The sequence below is a fragment of the Caenorhabditis remanei genome, chromosome III (assembly GCF_010183535.1).
Source record: "Caenorhabditis remanei strain PX506 chromosome III, whole genome shotgun sequence".
Classification (NCBI taxonomy): domain Eukaryota; kingdom Metazoa; phylum Nematoda; class Chromadorea; order Rhabditida; family Rhabditidae; genus Caenorhabditis; species Caenorhabditis remanei.
Genome location: NC_071330.1, coordinates 7,663,300 through 7,684,587, shown reverse-complemented (window position 1 = coordinate 7,684,587; position 21,288 = coordinate 7,663,300). Strand labels below are relative to the sequence as shown.

The following is a 21,288-nucleotide window of genomic DNA, read 5'->3' as shown; positions in this document are numbered from 1 at the left end:
TGAAAATTTTTTATTTCTCAACATGTGCAATAAAATTATCATGTTGGTTAAGAAGGAAACAAGTAATTGTAATAAATAAAGAATTTTCTTCGAAAAAGTATTTCAAAGCGATGTGAATGGTGGTTGGAAGGCTACAAGAAGTTGGTCATGTAAGAATTTTCAGGTTCAGTTTCCAGCGCACCGGTAATAACAAGAATTTTTGAAAGAGAATGTGTATAAAAAGGAATTTTAACGTTCTACTGCTCCATGCTTGCCATCTTTTCTCGCCTTCTCGCCAACGCAGCTTCCAAATCATTTTTCGCCGGTGCCATCGGAGTTGCTGTTTGAAGTTTCGTGTTTTCGGAACGTTTCGGTGGCGGTGGAGGAGCTTTTTTAGCAGATAATGGTGTGCATGGCTTCGGAGATGTGACTGGAGGAGGCATTCTAATTGCAGAAACAATTGGTGGTGGGGCAGGAAACTCTTCGTCAGAATCAGATTCTTCTTGGGCTGGAAAAAAGTTATTGCTTAAATATTATCGAAATAAAAAATGTCGGAACTTTTTTGTTGCGACAATAGGAATGATCAAGTTGATAAAACTTACGAATCGTTGGTGACGATGTGGAAGCTCGGGATACTCGACGGAGTACATCTAATGGAGCTCTTTTTATTGTTCCAGTTGGTTGCTCATCATACTGTATTTCCAACTTTTCAGATATTATCGAGGGAGATGGCTGGGATGGTTGAGATGAGTTCACTGAAAGTTGACTACATAAATTCAAGTTTTCTTATCTATTCTTACCTGAGAATGATGCAGGAGACTGATTTCTGACATTGACTGAAAGTGGGCGTGTTGGGATTTGATTATTCAAGAGATGAGATCCCAATTGAATAGAAGAAGCAACAGACGGAGTTCTTTGATGCATATTCAGATTATTTGGCACTTCAGAAATAGCAGTTGATGAAGAAGCAGCTGACATACTGGATACCGGTCCAAGCGTTTCTCTTCTGATTTGGCAAGCTCTTTCAAAATTTTGGAGTAGATCAGCTCCATTTTTAGCGATTCTCAGTGCAACCAGCCATTTTTTGAATGACATTTCGTCTTCAGCGCAAATATATTTTGCAAACTGACTTTTCTTGATTTGTAATGCAGTCAATTTAATTGAAATACACCATGGATTCGGAGATTTGTACTTCTTTTCCCATCCAACTCCTGTGTAAACTTGGTTCGAATGTAAATTCATCAAACAAGTCAAATCTTTTGGCGTCGGTTTTTTGCTCTTTGGAGCATAATACAATCCACTTGATCTCAAGACAAAGTAATGTTTCTTCCATGTTTTTCTTCCGTCGGTCTTCAAATACAAGAATCCTTCCATCTCTGGTGGAACGACTGGTTCACGATTGAAATAATCATGAACGAATTTCTGTTTCACATCGATTGTCCATTGATCTCCAGCAGGAATTTCCATGTGATCCGATGTTTTTGGAGTAAGAAGATAAAGTTCTGGACGAGAAATGAAGGCATATTTATCCGGACGACGCATGAAATAAAGCTTGTTCGGAGAGTCCTGAACCCACATTTGAATGTTTTCAACTACTTTTTCATGGTCTTCGTAGATTCGCTCTGAAAAAGAAATGCATCAGAAATGAAAGTAATCTTACGGCTTTTGGATGCTATTAGTATGAAATCATGTCAAAAAACAACTAACTTATATAGAGTTCTGGAAATTCTTCAACAATACAATGATCTTCCATCAATGCAATATGATTCTTCTCAGCCAACTGTTTCAACGTCTGAAACAAAAATAAATCATCTTCGGCTGCAAACATTTCAATATCTTACATCAGCAACAGTCCATCTCTCATCAATAAGCATCTGAAGAGGAATTCCATCTTCGACAAAGAATTTCACAAAAATCTTTGTTACTTTTGCTTCTTTCATCTTCTCCAGAGCTTGTCGAATCTTGAGTGCTTTCGTTTCCTCTGCACTTAACTCTCCATTTCTTGGTGAAACCTGTAATTACCATCTGTTACAAATATGTTCTGGTCAAAAAACACTCAATCTTCATGAAAAACTGTTCTCATTCTTTTTGTTCCAACATTTCTATCTCAGAATCTCAGATTGTGAGTAAATTTGTTTCCATCTACACATCAAAAGAAGAAGCCGACGAATGCGGAGTTCACCTGTCCATTATTAATTGGTCAATTGCCAATGTAACATTCGCGCTTTCTCGGAGAATAGTACAGGGGAATAAGAAGCGCAGCGTCTTCAAGAAGTGCCGCACTATTTGATTCAAAAAGAAGAAAGCTATATGCAGTGAGGTGGAATAAGAAGGTGTCAGAAGTTGTATTGTGACAGTTTTGAGTTGTTTGTTTTGGTTTTTGTTGATATTGTGATGGTTCGAAAATTGAAAGGGAATTTCGGTTTTGTATCTAAATGTATCTGCAGTTGGTACTCCAGATTCGAACCACCCTGCCATTCAAATCCTATTTTTTCTGTTCAAACCACTTATCAATCATTGGAGTAATGACGAAGCGGCAACTGGTTACAACTTGTTTTGTGTACTACTCTATACATCCTCTCATCAGTTACAAGTACCTCATTTTCTCTTCTTTCTCTTCTAGTGTAATACTATAATGTTCGAAATCTGACCTGAGTGGGGCTCGGTGTGTTCAATGAGTCTCTGCACGAATCGTTCGACGAAAACGCGGAATTACGGCATCTGTTGTTGGATGACTCTGTTGAACTGGAATCTCCGAATGCTGAATCACCGTCTGGAGATGAGCATGAAGATGCTGCCGACGTCGTTGTCATGGAGTTCATCTGAAATTAAAATTACATTTTGAATCTTTTTGTATCTGTAGCACATTTTCTCTAACTGTTCCCACATAACAATCCAACCATTTCTTTCCCACCTCTCCCTTGCTCTTTAGCTTCTTTATATGCTATGAGAATAGAGAGTTGGTGACCTCTTTGTGACCCATATTGGGCTCTTTCTCTCATTGAGTAAATAAACATGGTGTTAGGCTCAACCCTTATTCAAATAGCTTATATACATGGTTCCCAAAGGAACGAGTTGGTTATGAGCAGAAACTTTCTTGTCTAATTGAACATGAGCTCTTGGATCAATCGGATAAAAAAGGATTTTCAGAGCAACACAAAAGATCAGCAATGGTTCCGTATTTGTGAGTCAGAAAATTTTCTCAGAAAAATATTTTAAGACAGTTGGTTTTCATGCTCGAGCATGCTCCGAATAACGTTTTTTTTTCTACTCGAATCCCGTTAGAGCAATTCTACAGTACGGATCGAATATTACTCTAAGCAGGTGCTCAATGGTTATTCACGTTCCATTCCTATCCTTTCACTCCGGATATCAATTTCCCCTTGCATGCAATATGTCACTTCTTCTACCCTATCCCCTCTTCCACACAAACAATAAATGCTGTCCTTTTTCTTTTCAATGCCATGTGTTTTCTATTCATGATCCTTTGCTCTCCTTCTACTTTTCTCGACCATATGCACAAATGTACACACAGAAATGCTCCATTTTCTTCCGAATGTTCTCTACTTGTCTACATGATCACCATCATCAGGCATCACCGTGAATCATCATGTATCGAATTTCGAATTGGAAGAAGAAAGAAGAAGCAACCAGTAGGAAATCCAGGAAGGAAAAAGAGACACAGAAGGAGTAAGAGCAAATCAAATTTCTTCGCGTTATAAGCAAAAGGCGTTCGTATTCAACTATGGTTAATACTAAGACGACATCTTCTGCTCTTCTTCTTCTTCTTCTTCTTCTTCTTCTTCTGCCGAGCAGAGAGTAAAACAACAGGAAGTCAATTCGAGTATAAACAATTTAGGATTATATATGTTCACAGAAAGTACTTTTAGAAGAAATTCAGGTAAAACGTACCTGATGGATACCATTTTGATATCCCAAATGAGTGTTGTGATGATGATGAATATGCTGACTTTGCTGTTGTTGTTGCTGATGTGCATGATACGAAAGAGCTGGTGGAGGCGGTGGTAAAGTAGAAACTTGCTTCACATGGTCTCTACTGGAAGATGATGGAATTCCAGACACTCCTGGAACAAATGAAGAAGAATATGAGAACTCAACTGATTAATCTTACCAAGAAGCAGTTGATCTCCTCCACTGCTGGAATTCAATTGAGTTTCGAGTGCTTCTAGTTCTTCGAGGAGTTCATCAAGTTCCCAAGCAGTTGATTCTAGAAAATATATAAATTAGTTTATTGACAATATTAAAACTAGTAATTCCAGACAAATATATTGTTTTTCACAATATAACCATACGTTTCTGTTTCATATAAGTCTCATACTGCTTGAAACCGGTCCTCTGTCGATTGTGGTACATTCTGATGTGTGTTTGCTAAAGTTTTGAAGTTTTCAGAATGAAATTTTCAGACAAGACAGTCTTATCAGATAACGAAAAAAGGCGCGAATAAGAAGAAAAGTATACAATAAAAAAGAATTGAAATGAGATGCCACAGTGGAAGAAAAACGGAGAATAAGACTATATTGAAATTTGATACGAAGAGAATTTTTGATTCATGAGAATGGAAGAAACAAATTTTATTGCATTGGAAGAGAAAAAAATAATCGGACAGCGAAGAGAAACTCATAAAATTAGCCGTGATTTGCCAAATTTTCGTTATTATTTTATGTGTTTTTGCGTCGACATTATCAATTAGCATTATCTTATTATTAACACGATGCAAACAAACGTACTATTATTATTATTATCAGGTGACAATATATGTATAGATGGCAAAAGAATGAGTTGGTTTTTGAAATGAAAACAAAAATTAATCCCGAACTCTTTTCATAAGCCTCATTAGATTCATTGAGTCGTCAAAAAGATTGGGTGAGAGAAGAGATGAACGGAGAATAGAAAGCGGAGGAAGGAGGAGAGACACAAACAATAGACAGGTGCACCATCTGATGAGAGCAAGAAGAAAGGGGCGGAGAGAAGAGGGATGAGGTCGAATTGCGACAGATTGCAGATGGAGAGAAAACGATGTATTTAGAGAGGGATAACGAGAAGAAGCACGCTTTGAATTTTTGGTTCGAATTAGTAGTTACGAAGTTCTTGAAACAGGTTAAATTCGATATTTCTTTTATAAATTAGTATAAGTTCTTTATATTCTTGTTGAAATAGATCGCGTGTTCAAACCAAATAACAACAAGGAATTTAAACCAAATCACCTGACAATATTTGTTCAAAAATTGACCCTGGTCGAGTCCAAGAATCATAAAAATCGATTGATAACACTAAATTTATCAACAAGTTGTTATCTATGTATCAACTAATAGAAAAAGCAATTATACTTTCTTCATCTTATGAACTTTTTTCGTGCATTATTTCTGTTCTTCAGCAAAGAAAACCAGAATTCTCAATTACAAGTACTTGACTGTTTTATGTAGTGGAAACAATCTCAAAAATGCTTTTCTGAATTGCTCTCAGACGTCGTGACCTGGTTTTTCTCGGTGACGCAACATTTGATAGGTACACCAAATGACGTGGAAGACGTCGTCGGTGCACCAGCTGCCATCAGAATTCTGTGAAGCGAATGAGAAAGGCCGGAAGGAGGGAAGGAGAATGCTAGGAGGTGTTACGTAACATGGATCATTGTCGGAAAGCAAAAAGAGGAAGATGTATCGGTTTCTTTGGAGATGAATATGTATTCTAGAGATTACAAGAAAAAGAAAACAATACTCAGAAATTCATCAATCAAAAATTACTTTGGGATGGAATACTAATTGAAGTTCGATTCGAGGATTAAAATCTAACTTCGAGTATTTTCCAAGAACACATTTTTAAAGTTGCAATTTGCTGGTCTCGACCACGAATAAAAGTATGCATCTTGATAAAGGAACTCGAGAACTACTGGCCACTTGCAACGAGACGAAAGAGAGGCAATGAGGTCGGATCGGCACAAAAAAAGGCGACAAATGACCGGCATTCGTCAGATTTACAACCACTTGTCACCTATCCAATTGATTGGGAAATAGATGATCAGAACGATTCAGAAATTAATGAGAACAGAGGGGGAAGTTCATGATTCATCAGTTCAGATATCTCTATTCCTAATGATTAATGGTTCAAGTCGTTCGAAGAAAAGAACGGTAATTGATGATTACGTGACAGAAGAATGGGAAGGAATGACTGTGTCATGATTGAGTTTTCATTAGAGAAGAAGTCATCACACCGTAGTTATATATATATATATATATATATATATCGAAGATTCATTCTAATTAATAAATCTAATCTTTTAGAAAATTAATGTGATAGATCAAAAGATTCAGTAGTGATTGATGTAGAAATGAAAAAGACAGACTCATTACATGTATTTAGAATCAAAACTCTCTCTATCTATTGTTTCGTGAATGTAGTTATGTCAACACAATACGTGTACAACATTTCTGCATAAGGTGCCAACAACGTGATGTTTGTTGAAGCTTCTAAAGCCTTCAAAGCCCTAAAAGACTGTTTGATTCGGAGAGAATCAGAAAATACAAATTTGGGAGCGCCCGGAAAGCTCGTTGTTCTTGTAGGAGTACTACGTGAAGTTATGTGTATTTGACACTTTTGAGAGAAGGGAAACAGAGGAACGTAGTATAGTGAAATTGAGACGAAGTTCGTGAAGATGAAACTAAAAAGGAGCTAACTAGGAGGCAGAAAGTAAACTGAGAGTGAAGAAATAGGGATTAAGGGTAAAGATGAGGATGGGAACCCTATGAACGAACGGAAATTATTCCAAAAAGAGCCGAGTAATTGGTGGAAAAGTATAGAAACTGTTCCAGAGGTTTAGATTTTTGGGAAAACAAGTTGCAAGAATTTTAAGAAACGTCTAAATTTAGGATTACGATGATTCGATACTATTCAAATTTCCTGATTTTTTGAATTAGTACTTTCAAAGTAGCAACAAAAGCAGAATTTAAAAATTCTCGACGTAAAATCGTAAAGCTGGGCTCTTCACTTCGCTTCGTTTTTTTCTCTTTTTGTTCCTCCTCACAACTCAGAATCCAATTCTCATAAATCAAACCGACGCCCGAGACGAAGATAGACTTTTTCATCTTATGTTTTCAATTGTTCCTTTTCTTTCTTCTCATTTCCAAAAACTTCGGAAAAACGGAGAAGAGTGTGAATGTCTATTCGGACGTATTTGCATATCAGGTAAAAGAAATGAAAACAAGAATAGTGTGAGAACATTTTGAAGAGATTTAGAAATCAAAGAAATGGGGAATCAAATTGGAAATGAATCGGAATGGAACGAAGAAAAGGGAGAAGAAAAAGAAAGGAGAAGAGGTGAAGAACGAATCGAATGACATTAGGCAAATTGGATAAGTCGAAGACGGATACGGACTAAAATTTTGAAGTTTAGAGGGCCCGGTTCAAACTCTTTTCGCTGTTTTCCTGTGATAATCATTTCAATGAAAATTACGTGGCAATAAACTATGAAGCGGCAAAATCTAAAGCTGTTTCAGTTTCAAAAGTATCCGAAAGAATAATTCAGATTTCATTTCTCTACTTCTATCAAAAACGCAATTTGTCGGCTACAACTTTTCTAGAAAAAAGTAAATTATAATTTCGGCCAGAACTGCAGTTCCCAATTCTAAAAATTTGTTGTGTACCAATGCATTTATTCTATCCTTTCGTGCCACTATAGCAATAATAATTTGTCACTTTTTATAGCTTTGGCGGCATACTGGACGACAAGATATAAGAGAGAAAGTCTATAAATTAAGTTTCGAATGGAGGAACAGGTGCTCGAAGGCTCAATTGGACTCTTAGAAATCATTGAGATTCGAGTTGAAAGAAGATCGAAAAGTAGGTCAGAAGTGGAATTGAATTTAGAATCGAAACGAAGAAGCAAAAAGAAAAAAAACAAAAGAAAAAAGAAGGAGAATTGAGGTAAAGGAATGAAAAAGGACAGCTGTCAATGAACATATCGAAATAGAATTCAAATGGATTGGTAGGAAGAAATTGAAGAGAAAATAAATGGGTGTTCCCCTATTCTGGAAGATTCTTGTTTTCAGAGATTGATTATCTATTTGTAGAAAAAACCACCATCCTAATGAAAACGAGAAGAAGAGAAATCTCAAATTCAAAAATTCGGTTTTCTGAGAAATTCAAACCTACAAAATCGTCGAACTGCTTCTACCAGTCACTCCAAATCCATTCCGATTTCTGCCTAATCCTGAGTAATAAAAAGTGGCGTAAGGTCAGAAACAAACAGTCATTTGTCTGGATAGAAGAAATCCGGGTGTAGGGATAAAAACAACCTTCAGGGTGTCGTCGGCAACACAATTTCGCACATAATAGTCCGCCATTATACGCTCTCTGCGTCTACGCGGAACACCTTTTCTATCAAATGGAAAGCCGCCTTTGATGAAAATTAGAAGAAGAATACTGTACAGTCCGAACACATTACTAACAAGGATAACGATGTTTCATGTTGTTTTATGGACCGATTTCAAGAATATGAGACAATGTTTTTTTTTCTTTTCTGATGGGTTTTTGAATGCTTGAAATATTTTGATCTTTTAAAAGTAGTGAGAACTGAAACTTTTTTTTTTGACAAAGAAAAAACTAACCTTTAATGTTATTCATACTGTATCTGACAGTGTCGATTGGCGGTCTCGGTGGTACCTGTGGTCTGGCTCGAATCTGCACCGGATAAGGATCCGGGAAGTCGTAAGTGTCCATAGTGACAGACGGCTGAAAATAATTTACATAAGAAGCATAAAGCACAGAGCAGAGAGAGAGAGAGAGAGTAAAAAAGAACATCAGGTCAAGAGGGTCCTTATACAATTTATATTATGGTAAGGCTACTTGATTAGTTCTGAACAACGGGGGGAGACTAGTAGTGTAAAACATAAAACAGTCTGTCTACGCACTGCTGTGGAGTACCCAGTATGTTTATGTGTGCTCCGCGCGGAAGCTCTTCCACCGTAACTCAAATATTCGAAAGGATTGCGCAAGTCACTGTTTGTTTCTCACTATCTGTGTGTGGCGGTTCAATGGATTCTTCCGGACGAAAAGAAGAAGAGAAAGAGAGAGAGAAATGACAACTGGATGACAAGGAAAATGATAAGAGGAAACGGAACGTGTGCTCACATGGAAATGAATGTTGATCGGATCATGTCTCTAAAAACGCGAGTGATACTTTGGGAGGGAGGATTTGTTGGAATATGGGAAGGAAGAGGTCAGGAAAAAATGACTTTGTTTCACAGGAAATGAGTATTCAGTTACAGATACCATAACTATATTGAGGAGAAGGGAAGAATGCCAAGTCAAAGTTCAGAAAGCAGAGCTTCAAGGTTCCGTACTTTAAGAAATTCAGGAAACAATGATAAATGCACTGTACTGTATTGCAATTCATCAGAAAACAATAAGTGCCACTTGAAACAAACATCGAAAAAACAAAATCCTGGCGACGTCTTTTTCTCACTTTTTATCTCGTAAAATGTATTCAGGAGAGGAGAAAAGACTATTACAAGACTGGTATATTTTCTGACAGTAGAAGAGAGGAACGTTTTCACTTTATCGAGAAAAAAGAAAAGGAACGACTGAGAAAACGACGGAAAGATCGAAAAAAACAATATATGTTTCTTTTCGTTTTCGTTTTAACACATTTCTCTCGAGTAGTGTTGGCTGATTTGTTTGAAGAAGATGAGACGTTGAAGAGTACTCTCACAGCTTCTTGATGAAATTTCGGAACCAAAAAATCTCGATTAAATACTAAAAATGCTGCTGGACTGGAGTGTGAAAGTACAGAAAAATTAGTATCATAATACGAAATTCTCTCGAAAGGAGAAGAAGAAATTCTGAGAGATGCGAAAATTGGCAACAATCTAGAGGGGAAACAATATGGGTTTGTTTCATTTCTTTTGGAAAATAGCCAATGTTATTATTACTATATACAAGTTCGATGTATACATATACTCTCTTTCGTTTTCTCATTAACTGAATATTCCAGCTAAAAGGAAAAAAAAACTATGAAAGAGACGTGAAAATAAATAGAAAAAATGTATGCAAAGTGGGTTGTTTTTGTTTTGGTTTTTAAAAGAATTTTTTGAATGAGTTTGTAGTAGTAATATGCAAGTAATGTGTTTTTCGAAGCCAATTGGTTCAAATATGGTACAAAATTTTAAAAATAAGTCTGGAATAAAACAAAATGACATCAACTCGTCTGGAACAGAATCGGAAGTGACTATCACCCAAAAAGACTCTTAAAATCGATAGATAAGAATTCTCAATAAATTGATAACCTTCTCGGCAGGAAGAACTTTGAAATGATAAGGAAGAAACAGTAAAATGGGATATTTCTTCTTTTCTTTTTCCTATTACGTCATCATTTAAATGGAACATCATGTTCGACAAACAAAAGTATGTTCCGAAAACGAAAAGAAGAACATAAAATTGAAGTGATAATGATTTGGATATTCTTATTCGAATCAGTCAAATTTCCGATAAGAAAGAGACAAATTTCGTGATATTCAAATCAGATATCAAGAGATTCGTGTGGGATATTGTAGACGCAGAAACATGGAAAAGAAGAAGAGAGAAAGATTTAGAAAATTGTTTGCATAATCAAGAGGTGATGATTTGATGATGGTCGGAAGGGAGGAACATGATGATACTCTTATTCTTCAGAAGTCATTCCACCCACACAAATATGGGAAGAAAAGAAAAAAAAGGGGAATGAAATGCAAAAAGAAAAGGGGAAAAGTTTTTTGTTTGCATTTGTAATGCAATCACTTTTAAGGAAAAGTGAGAGAGTGATGGTGACGGTGTTTGAGAACAGGAAAGTTAAAATAGAATAGTGTGAGAAATCGAAGAGACTTAGAAATCAAAAATACACAGAAGAAAAAGGAAAAAGACCTGCTTGTTTTCTTTTCCTCCAGAGAGACGGTCGAAAGAGCAACAGAATAATGAGTAAAAGGTTGGAGCCAAGGTGCCTGCTGCTCCTGGAGTCGATGAATGAGTAATAGCATCAGGAAAGCAGGCGGTTCTCTCTAAGAAAAATGGCGAAAGGAAGCGTTCCGTGACGGATGAGTCACAAAGAATGTGAAAAGAGAAAAAGAGATTTGACACGCAATAGTAGAAATGTAAATTATATGAAATTGATATCGGATGTCAATTTATGGGTCGTTTAGGCTGAAATTGAATTTTAAAGAGAAAAGTTGCATCTTTGAGCTTATTTTATAGCTAATTCTATTTTTAAAACTGTATCAAAAAAGTTTTCATTAGAAAGGTTTTGGAAGTAATTTAGTGCAGTTAGAGAATAACACTGAATACGCTTTAAAAAAGTAATAATTGAAAGAATGGGTACATGGAAAGAGTTAGACTTCAGCTTTGAAAAGTTCAAAGATTTCCGTTTTAGAATGTATTCAACATTTCATGTTTTGGGTTCAACGGGCACAAGTAAACAACCAAAAACAGCCAAAAATGAAACTAATGTTCTGTGTACTGTGTGACATTCTCTATTTTCAAGTTCTATTCGAATGATGATGATGGATTGCATGTCAAAATGGACAAAAAGTTGAACTACACTACTTTTTTCTGCATTTTTCTTCAAAAAATAAAACAAAAAAAACATGATGGATACTACGGTAGTTGGTTATATTAGAAAATGTTAAACTAAAGAGAGAGGTTACCTGTCGAAAGGGCAATATAAAATTGTACAAAGAGGTACCTGTCGCCTCGTTTTAATGTGCCTCAATTCATCATCAATTTGAGATTGGAGCCATATGAATATTAGATTAAGTTCTCTCCGCTCCGTCTGCACCTCGATAATAAATTTACGAGGTTTTTATTGTAAAGTGCACGTTCGGAAAAAGCGTTTTTTGTAGAAAACATCTGGAGGGATCTTTTCAAATGAAAATTGTGCATTTTATACATTTTTCTCAACTAAGACAAGAATAACCCGGATTAGGATTAAAATAATGTGGAAAATAGAAGGGAGAGTTTGGAATATTGTGAAAGATGGGACACACCCATAGAAACTGAGAAAGGAAATGGACGTAGAAGGAGAGAGGAGAGATACTATCTATTACCAGCTCATAAATCAAATAATTTAGTTCGAGGTTAATTAGTTAGAAGACTCAGAAGACGTCATAAATCAGAGGGCGTTGATAGGTTTTTCTTACGCCTAAAAAGGTGAGATCTGGATGATCGGAAGGCGAGACAATGAGGGTTATGGTAGGCGGAATGAAAGAGAAGTTTGGGAATGAGACGAAGGGAGATCATTATTTTAAGTACTTCGAAGAAACGATATCTCGAAACTATGCGAAACAAGAAAACATCTGCAAATGATATAAGTATATGCAAGCGGGCTAATGTGTGGGTCATATGGCAAAAGATGATCATTTTCTATGAATGATGATCTCCCCTCTTCAATCCTATTACGAGACGAGGCGGCCCATAAACCGACACAGCTTATCGCACATCATCTATTCGTTAATTGGATTATGGCATACATACACACAACCGATACCATTTCAAGGCAATGACAAGAAGAAACGAAGAGAGAAATATGAGATTTATTTGAAGGAAAAGAATAAGTACTGAGTCCCAAAAGTTTCTTCTGAATTCTCATGCACAAGAAAATTTACAAAAGAGAAAGAAGCCTCTCACGGAGGTACACATAGGTTGAGTAGAGGAAAGGATATCAAGTTTCGGAAAAGGTCTAAGAAATAAAAAAGACGTGTGCACTTTTTCTGAGTACTCAGGTATCTCCGGAAGCTTTGTGAAGACAATAGTACTCAGAGATGCGGTAATCGTAATCCTGAGAAAACAGAAAAAAAAATGAGAGAGAGGAAGAGAAATCCAGGAGACATGTTGTTGGAAGAAGATAATTCTTGGCTCGCCGCCAATATATCCGACCAATGCACACAGAAAATGAAGGAATTGTGGAATCGAGAGATGAGAAGTGAAAACAAGATCAATCAAAGAGGTGAGATGGGAAGAGAAAAAGACAATATTCTCTAACTTCGTTTATCATTTTATCTCTCTTGTTCTTGCGCTCGCGCGGCTTCCGGTCTCTATTGAGCTGCTCTTTTCGTTTACCGCAAAGTTTTTGGTTGGGAAAAGATTCAATTGCCTGAGAAAGTTATGAACAAAAAGATTATGGTTTTTTTTTAGGAAAGATAGAAAACGAAACAAACTCCACGAAGTTGGCAGAAACTGATTTCTGATTACAGGTCATATGCGGTGTTCATTTTCAAGGTTTCAGTTGGTATAATTATTGTGGAAACCCGTGAAATCAGGATTTGATAGGTTTATTGATTTAAACTGTTGAGAAAAACTGCCTACTCGGTATAGAACAAGTGCAAAACCTAACCTTGAAAATTTAGGAGAAACTCCGGAATCGAGAAACCTAACGAGGTGTCAAAACTCAGAAAGTGTGTCAAATATTTGTGGTGTTGTACTGGTGTAAAAAATCTTTCTTCATTTTTTTCCGGATGCTCTCTCTCTCTCTCTTTTTTTTGAAAAATGTGGTCAAGAGGGACACAAAAAAGCGACCCAGTCGGGTTGAAAAAGAGAGGTCTCGTTGAATTCCAACTGCCAATCTCTTTCTTCTCCTACTCTCTGCGAAACGGAAACATTTTGGGTCCCCGCATGTGGATATCTGCGTATCCATTATTCATACACTATTTTCCCTTATTTCTGGTCAAAGGAGAAGCATCAGGAAGGGTGGTGGCGGTCTGAAGAAGAAGAAGGAGCAGGGCGTCGACCGATGAAAAGATGGAAGATGTTTCATCGGCGCCCGCAATCGCCACGAGTTAACAGAAAGATCGTGGAGAGCTGGCAGACATCACAAAACTCATGACGGAGATTGATGAGAAGCGCGACGACTCCGCGCGGTACGCGTAGAGGAATAGAGAAAAGAAGAGGGAACGCTTCTTGGCGCGGTGCCAAGAAGAAATAAATAGACGGAAGAGAAATGGGTTTACACTTCTTATCTGGTCATCAGTTAGAAATTTCTAAATGAATTTTTATCCGGAGTCAAGATCTTAACGTCGAGCGAGCAACTGGTGAGGACGGAGTGAACATATGGTATTCACACAAAATGAAATGACGTGTTGACTGGCAGAATCCGGATTTTAAAAGCTAGATAAGTTCAAGAACTTTTGAAAACTTCATAGTTTTCGAGATTTACGATGATTTCTAGTGATTCTAAGTTTTAGATAAGAAGAACAGAATAGAACGGAAAATAAACCAAAGAACTGTGGAATACGTTATGTTTCGTATAATAGATTTTCAATTTCATTCTTCGATGAGTTATGAGGTTCTCTGTCATCAAAATCTTATTCAACGATCTGCGAATCTAATATCAAAATGTCATCATCTTGGTGACAACTGGGATGGCACGACCTCTTACCCGCAGGGACACAACTGTTCGTTTTACACCAGATACACCACTCATAGTGCCACTTACTTATATCTCTTCGCTGTAACACTTAATTTTGAGTCAACGACGACAACGACTTTTCTCTGTTTGTGTATACACAAACTTTTGTTTTTATCACTCGACGAGATCTTATCCGAATTGATCGATTCTCATGAATCAAAAAACAAAAAGAGTTAAGCTGGAGTCCGAAAGCAAAGTGGACCTTGTAGATGAAATTACGTTTAGTGACCACAGTCTCAAAAGTAAAACGAAAAGGCGAAAAAGAGGAGGGTGTTTAAAAATTGATGAAAACAAATTTGGATAGAAGAATGGGCGTGTAGCGTGCGCATATTTTACGAAAAACGAAACGATAGACAAAGTTAGAGACCACCCCCCGAAATGGTGCATTTGCAACAATCATGAAAAATGTGAGAATTTCTGAGAATTTCTGAGAAGAAGAGGAGGGAGAAGACAAAAGAAACGTGATGTATTTGAGGAGAAGCAAGTGGTAAAAAGAAGAAAAAAAGACGAAAAAGATGGCCACACATTGAGGAAATGGACTAGAACAACGGCAGAGAGATGCACTCCGAAATTATTTGAAAAGAAAATAACTTTTTGGAGAATTTTATTGCAAATGAGCTGTCAGGAGAGAGATTATAACGATTCTGAGATTCTCGAATCTTGATTTTTTAGAACTTGAAGAAAACTGTATAGAAACCATATGGTGCCAAAGCAAAAACTGCGAAAGACAGAACTCGTTGACACTAAGACTGTGGTGTATTCAGCACCGTTTTCCGAATTCAATCATCTCAAAAAGCTGAATAAGTTCAGCTATATCATCAACGTTTCTCCAAAATTTCTCTGAATATATGAACCTAAATCGAAAGCTACAGTCTTAGTCTGAAATTCCATGAAGAGACCGTCAGTTTTTAGTCGAAGTCTGTCAAAAACTAGTATTCAAAAAAGGAGATGAGACAACCTTTCCAAAAGTGATATAAAGTGTAAGTGGATAAAATCCATTTGAAAACTATAAAAGAATGTAAGAGAGAAAGAGGAGAAGTCTCAACCCTTTAGCACAGCAAGGTCATAATAGTTAGATACGCGGTGCTGGGTGCTGAACATACAATTGTGTACGTATGAATAACCATAGGACCGGGAAAAGAGAGGTAGAAAGAGGGAAAGAGGTGAAAGAGAATAAGAGTTGAATCATATTGAAAAAGCTCGACAAACCGTGAAAAATCAATGTGTCTATTATAGGTCATGATTTCCGAAAATAAGAGGTAAATGGTGAATTGAAAGACAGAAAGTTCCCACGAACGGAGAGGGCATCTGGCGAATTTGTATACAAAAATGAGACATCTGTGTCTCTCCAAAAGCCTATTCTCTGTCGTTTTCTCTATTATAATTTGTATAACTGACTATGTCTCCAAATCTTTTCTGAGATAATTAGTATATATGAGGAAGAGAAAAAGAGCAGATTGGTGAACAATTAGGGACTTAAGATAATAGAGAGCAAACGGCAGCAGTTGAAAATAATTTAGAGAGTTATGAATGGGATTATCTCTTTTTCTAACGCTCAATTAAATAGATAGTAACTGAAAAAATTGAAGTAATCTGAACAGAAAACTGTATTTTCACTAAAAAAGGAAAACAAAAAGGTGTTTTGTCTGTGTATTGTTTTGTTTACTCCAACTCCTTCGTATATTTTTGTACAGTTGTTTTTCTCCCCTAGTCCTTTTCTCTCCTTTTTGATATGAACATTCAAATTACAGTCGTGCGAAATAAAGCAAATGGAATGAAGAAGTTGGAAGAGGCTGAATTTTTTCAGAAGGTCCTCTTGACGACTCAACAAGTTTATGTTTAGTTTCAAGAGACTTGAATGTTGCTGGAGAAAAATACAGGGCAGGTGTTCGAGAAGCTTTTCGATAAGTTTTAAGGATAAAGAATGAGAATAAGAAGTGGGTTGAGAATACTTCCAAAATTTTGGAGAAAACCAAAGTGAAGACCCCCAATTCATGGGGAACTTTTAGCGATCTCTGAATCTCTTTGAAAACAGAAACAGAATTGAAATTAAAAGTTAGACAAATGCACTAGATCTCAAAAAATGAAAACTTTGCAATCAATAGTTGAATGTATAACTTTTGAATATGTTGAAAAGATATAGAACATTTTGGAGCGCATCGAGTCGAAAGTGTTCAAAAAAGGATCGTTTTATGTCATAAAAGAGCGGGCGCTCGGCACTTTCCGTCCTCAATAACCATCACTTTTTATCTATCATTGTACATTTCATCATTTCATCCTTTGTCTTCTGATAATGGAGAAAGAGGATCATTTGTATGAAATGAGCTCTATCCAAGAAGAGAAAAGAAATCATTCGAAATGATGAAGTGTTGGGGGCAGATGTCTAGTGTCATATAGGGAGAAAGAGACAGTTCGATTACGTAACAAAACAGGTGCACGACAAATTGAAAACTGGAGAGAAAGAGAGAAAGAAGAATGCATTTGAGATGGATATTCAATTGATAGGGAACAGAAAAAAGAAGGAATGAATTAAGAGAAGAGGAATAAATGATGCTGATGAAGGTCGGAACGAGAACGGAAATGAAGATGAAACTGGAAGAAAAGGGAGGGGAAAATGGAAGGACGAAGAGGATGGTTTTCAAAACCAACATGGAGGTGGATGGTGTTGAGAACAGAGTCAGAAGTACAAATTTATAGAAAAAGCGATACGGTATGATTGTTGAAACATGTTTCTATACCGGAAAACGGTTTACAGGGTGAGAGACGACTGTTTTAGAATATAGGAAACCGACTGTCAGATTTAATTAATGAGCCTAATGGCACGTTGCCGAAAACCCCTGCGAGAGGGTATGAGGCACAGTTTTGTCTGGAATTCGAAGAATGACAACTTGAGTAAATCAGGAAATGAAAAATTGAAATTTTTGAAATGATGTTGAAGAAAAACCGGAAAATCAGAGACCACAAAGCTGTTTTTCTCACTCAGTTCTTGCTTTAAAAAAAGAAACTACTCAGAATTGCAACAAAACCAAAAAAGTCGCCGTCGTCGTCAAAAACCTTTCGGTAACAATAACCAGTTTTCGGAAGAAATCCCGGAAGGATTGAGCATTTGCATATTCAATGAAGACCTCTTTTTCTCTCTGTTTTCTTCTCAATCTGTCGGACCTTTTTGTGTCAAAAAAGGCCATTGAGGCGGAAGAAGAAGCGGGTAGAAGAAGAAGAAGCCGACAAAAATTAGAGGTCTTCTTCTTGTTTATGAACAGATGCCGGTAGAATTTCATGAGAAACAAAAAGAGAATCGGTAGCTGTGAGATAAATTGAATTATTATGTAAATGTTATGTGAAAAGAAGGTAGTTGTCCGACGCTGTCCGGTAAAGTACTATATCGTTGGTAGAAAAAAAGAGAAAAGAAGAAGAAGAAGAGACATAGAAATGTATACACATTGTATAAAACACAATATGTATAACAATCTGTATATGTTTGGGTTTTGCAGTCAGATCAGTGACAGAAGAGAAGAAGAAGAACTGGTTTCAGTATGTTTGGCTTTTCAACTTTTTGACAGGATATTGGCAGAAAAAGGTGAGAAAATGAGAATAGGTTGAGGGGAGAATGAGGAAAACGTTGAAATAAAATAGAAGAGTTACTGTAATAAGATCACAAAGAAGAATAGAACTCACTTCAGTTTCTTGATCAACGTTATCTACAGAAGGCTCTCCAGTTTCTTCTTCATCGGAAACTTTCTTAACGTCTTCTTCGGAATCTCCTTCTTCGTATTTGTTCTTCTCTTCTTCTGAACAGTTTTTTTGAAATTGTTGCTCTTCAAGTAAATTGAAAAGTGGCGGAGGAGCTTCGATTTCGTCAAGTTCCAAATGAATAGCGTTGTTCAAAAGTGTGGATGATGAGGGTGGAAGAAGACTTGCAAGAAGGGAAATGCTGTAAAATGAATGGAATTTATTTGAACTGCCAATGCGTTTTGTTGTCTTTGTGAAAAGAAGAGAAGGAGGAGTGAGAATGGATGAATTCTTTCAGTTTCTCAAGTTTAGAATTCAGAAGTGGAATGCATCTCTTTTGAGGAAACAAGGAACAATCTGCCAAAATTTTTGATGAATTGCTCAAAGAAAGTGGACGACAGCATTTTGATGAAAACGAAGAGGAGAGGGTCAGAAAGTGAACAGTGAATGACAAGGACTCCTAATTCTGAATTGCATGAAGGCTTACGCAATTCGAAACTGACAGAAGACACGCTCCGGTAAAAACGATGAATTGAATTGAGAGATAGAGAGGGGGACATGGCAACAACACGGGCCAATGAACACCTGGTACTGGGAGGATTTGTGGGACAGATTTCGGAGATTTATAGAATTAGAAAACTCATTTGAGGAGAGTAATAATTACAAATACTCTTTCTTAAAACAGGAAGAATAGTTTCGATTGATCTAAAAAGCCTATATTGCAAGAAATCGCCGAATGGTCTTATCGCATTTGTTCAAATAACCAAAGTGTCACTGCCGACACGGTACTGAATCGATGCTCAGTGACTTAAAAAAAGAGTGTCACACTTAATGTTCGAATGAGAGGTACATGAAATGAGTGCACAGGCTTTGAAAGATATCGAAACAAGGAGAATAAAGCGTGAACCCTAGAGCCATTTTCAACTTCTCTAAATATCTTTCTCCAAATTCGTCTAGATCACCCATAAACCAATTTAATTAGCCTCCTTACTGTCTTAAAAATTCAAAAATTTTCTTTCAAAAGCAACAATAAAAGTCAGAAAATAGAAAGAGGAATAGAGGGCAACACATGAAATGAAGGGAATGAACATAAAGTGAACATGAGAGAGAACAAGGGAGAATCCATTGTTTCAGAATGTCGTCGTTCTACTCCGTTTTGTCTGCGTCTCTTCTTCTGAAGCATGCAACTATGTACTCTCTCATCGGAACATGCGCGAGCACAGATTGAAATGAACAGAGAATAGAGGAATAGAAAGAGAATGGAAATGATTTATTCATTAATGTTCTGGTATGTTCATGGGAAGAGAAGGGCAAAACTGCCTCACATGTAACAAGAGTAGACAATCTTCTTCTTATGGACTTTTCCGGCAGAAAAAATATTTTTAAGAATGGAAAAGTTTCCTGAACTCTGGAATCAGTCTTCAAACTTTCGTTTATAGTATTTCTGAATTCTCTGCTAAAACTCAAATGAGCCAGAATATTCAACTCAAAAGACCCCACAAATAGAATTAAAACTACGGTAGGTTAGGCGGAAAACGTACAAATGAATAAGACCTAGATAGTCTCCATCTGCCTTTTTGTGTCCTTCCGTTCCATTTCTTTCGCCGGATTGTCACTAAATCATCTGCGTATGATAAATGACCGTAACCAGAATGATTCGAAAAAGAGTGGAAAATGAGGTCAAATGGGTGGCTTAAATAGGGAAGTAATTTACTGGAAAGGGAGGGATTAGGCTACTACGTGATGCTCTATCTTTTGTTGCGGAATTGGAAAAAGAACTAATCAATTCAGAAGAATCTATACCAATAAACCAACAACAGAACATATAATCAAGTTATCTGAATGCATGAGATAGGCGTACGAAAAGGGTTGAACGGACATGTCGGGCGAGGGATCATAGAGAATTGAGAGACACAGAGAATCACCAAGTTGAGATAGCAATCTTTGCTCGATTGAGGATTGTGGTCCGGTCAACTGATGACCACTAGAGATATGAGGGAACATACTACCATGGCTTTACGAAAAGAAATGGAATAACTGATTTCTATGCAAATGGTTTTTTGGTGAATACTAGAGAGGAGATATCTTCTGAAGAAGGAACACACTTACTAGATGATAACTATAATCAAACATTTTTCTAATATTTATACCTATTCTGAACATTTATCCAGCTAGTTATTTTAGCCAGGTATAATTTCAATGTTTCCACACTTTTCCTGGAGTCAACATCCCTGCCTGAGTCGATTCGACCGTCATAACTCACACCGTCCCGATGCTCACCTCATTTTCATTTTTCACTTCTATTCTTTCAGATAAACGTTTCAAATTGGCTCAGATCAAACGGCAAACACTTGAAAAGTGTGCATAAGGTAATTACGAGAAAGACCATTGGAAGAGTCAAGTGTTTACGGACCACTAACATTTCATTGCTTTCTCTCCAACTCCTTCATATGAAAGCTACTTACCATTTCTCTCCTAAAAGTTGTTCTTCCTCGTCGCTGTCAATTTCCAGATCACATTCCTCTTCACAACTTTCCATATCTGAAAATATAACAAAATTGAAAGAACAAAGAGCAACGAAAAAAGAAAAAAGAATGAAGCTCCGTTAAACCAGAGATATCAGGAAACGTACATTTTGTTTTGTTTCAAGACTTGAAACTTGAGAAGTCATTTACATGGATAAAGCATTTTTAGAGAACAAAACTTGGTTTCGTTGAGACAAATTGTGTTTTGGTGTTTTTTATGGTTTCTATTTGGGAATTCAAAATTTCGAGAGTTATCGAAATATAAAAACCTCATATGTGTACGGTAGAGGACCGGAATACTTTTTCTGTAAAGTTCAAGCCAAGATGTTGAAACGATAACAGTGAATGATTTAACAAACAATAAACCTGCCCCAAGAAATACTTTTCTCAACTAGAAGAAATCGGAATTTTCTTATTTCCAACCCAACAGGTGAGTGAGTCTTTTAAAAAATTGGCTTTCTGAAATATAAAATAACAAAAATGGATCCTTAGTTGTTAAGAAAGTGCAAAGAAATAGATATAAGTACATCCATGTATCCGAACAAGTAAAAAAGGAGGCGGATACAAAGAAGGAGGGGGGAGGATTGAGAAAAGAGGACACATATATTTCTT

General features: G+C 36.7%; 1 protein-coding gene across 1 annotated transcript; it reads right to left on the bottom strand.

Moving 5' to 3' along the window:
* Positions 1-236: 236 nt before the first annotated feature.
* On the bottom strand, positions 237-20,690 carry GCK72_009796 (uncharacterized protein; the record flags this gene model as incomplete). Its single annotated transcript, XM_003112967.2, has 11 exons — positions 237-487; positions 582-734; positions 780-1,601; positions 1,687-1,771; positions 1,821-1,991; positions 2,631-2,801; positions 3,892-4,064; positions 4,112-4,207; positions 8,601-8,724; positions 18,098-18,353; positions 20,617-20,690. 11 exons carry the CDS (start codon positions 20,688-20,690, stop codon positions 237-239), a joined length of 2,376 nt encoding a protein of 791 aa, XP_003113015.2.
* Between the last annotated feature and the right edge of the window lie 598 nt (positions 20,691-21,288).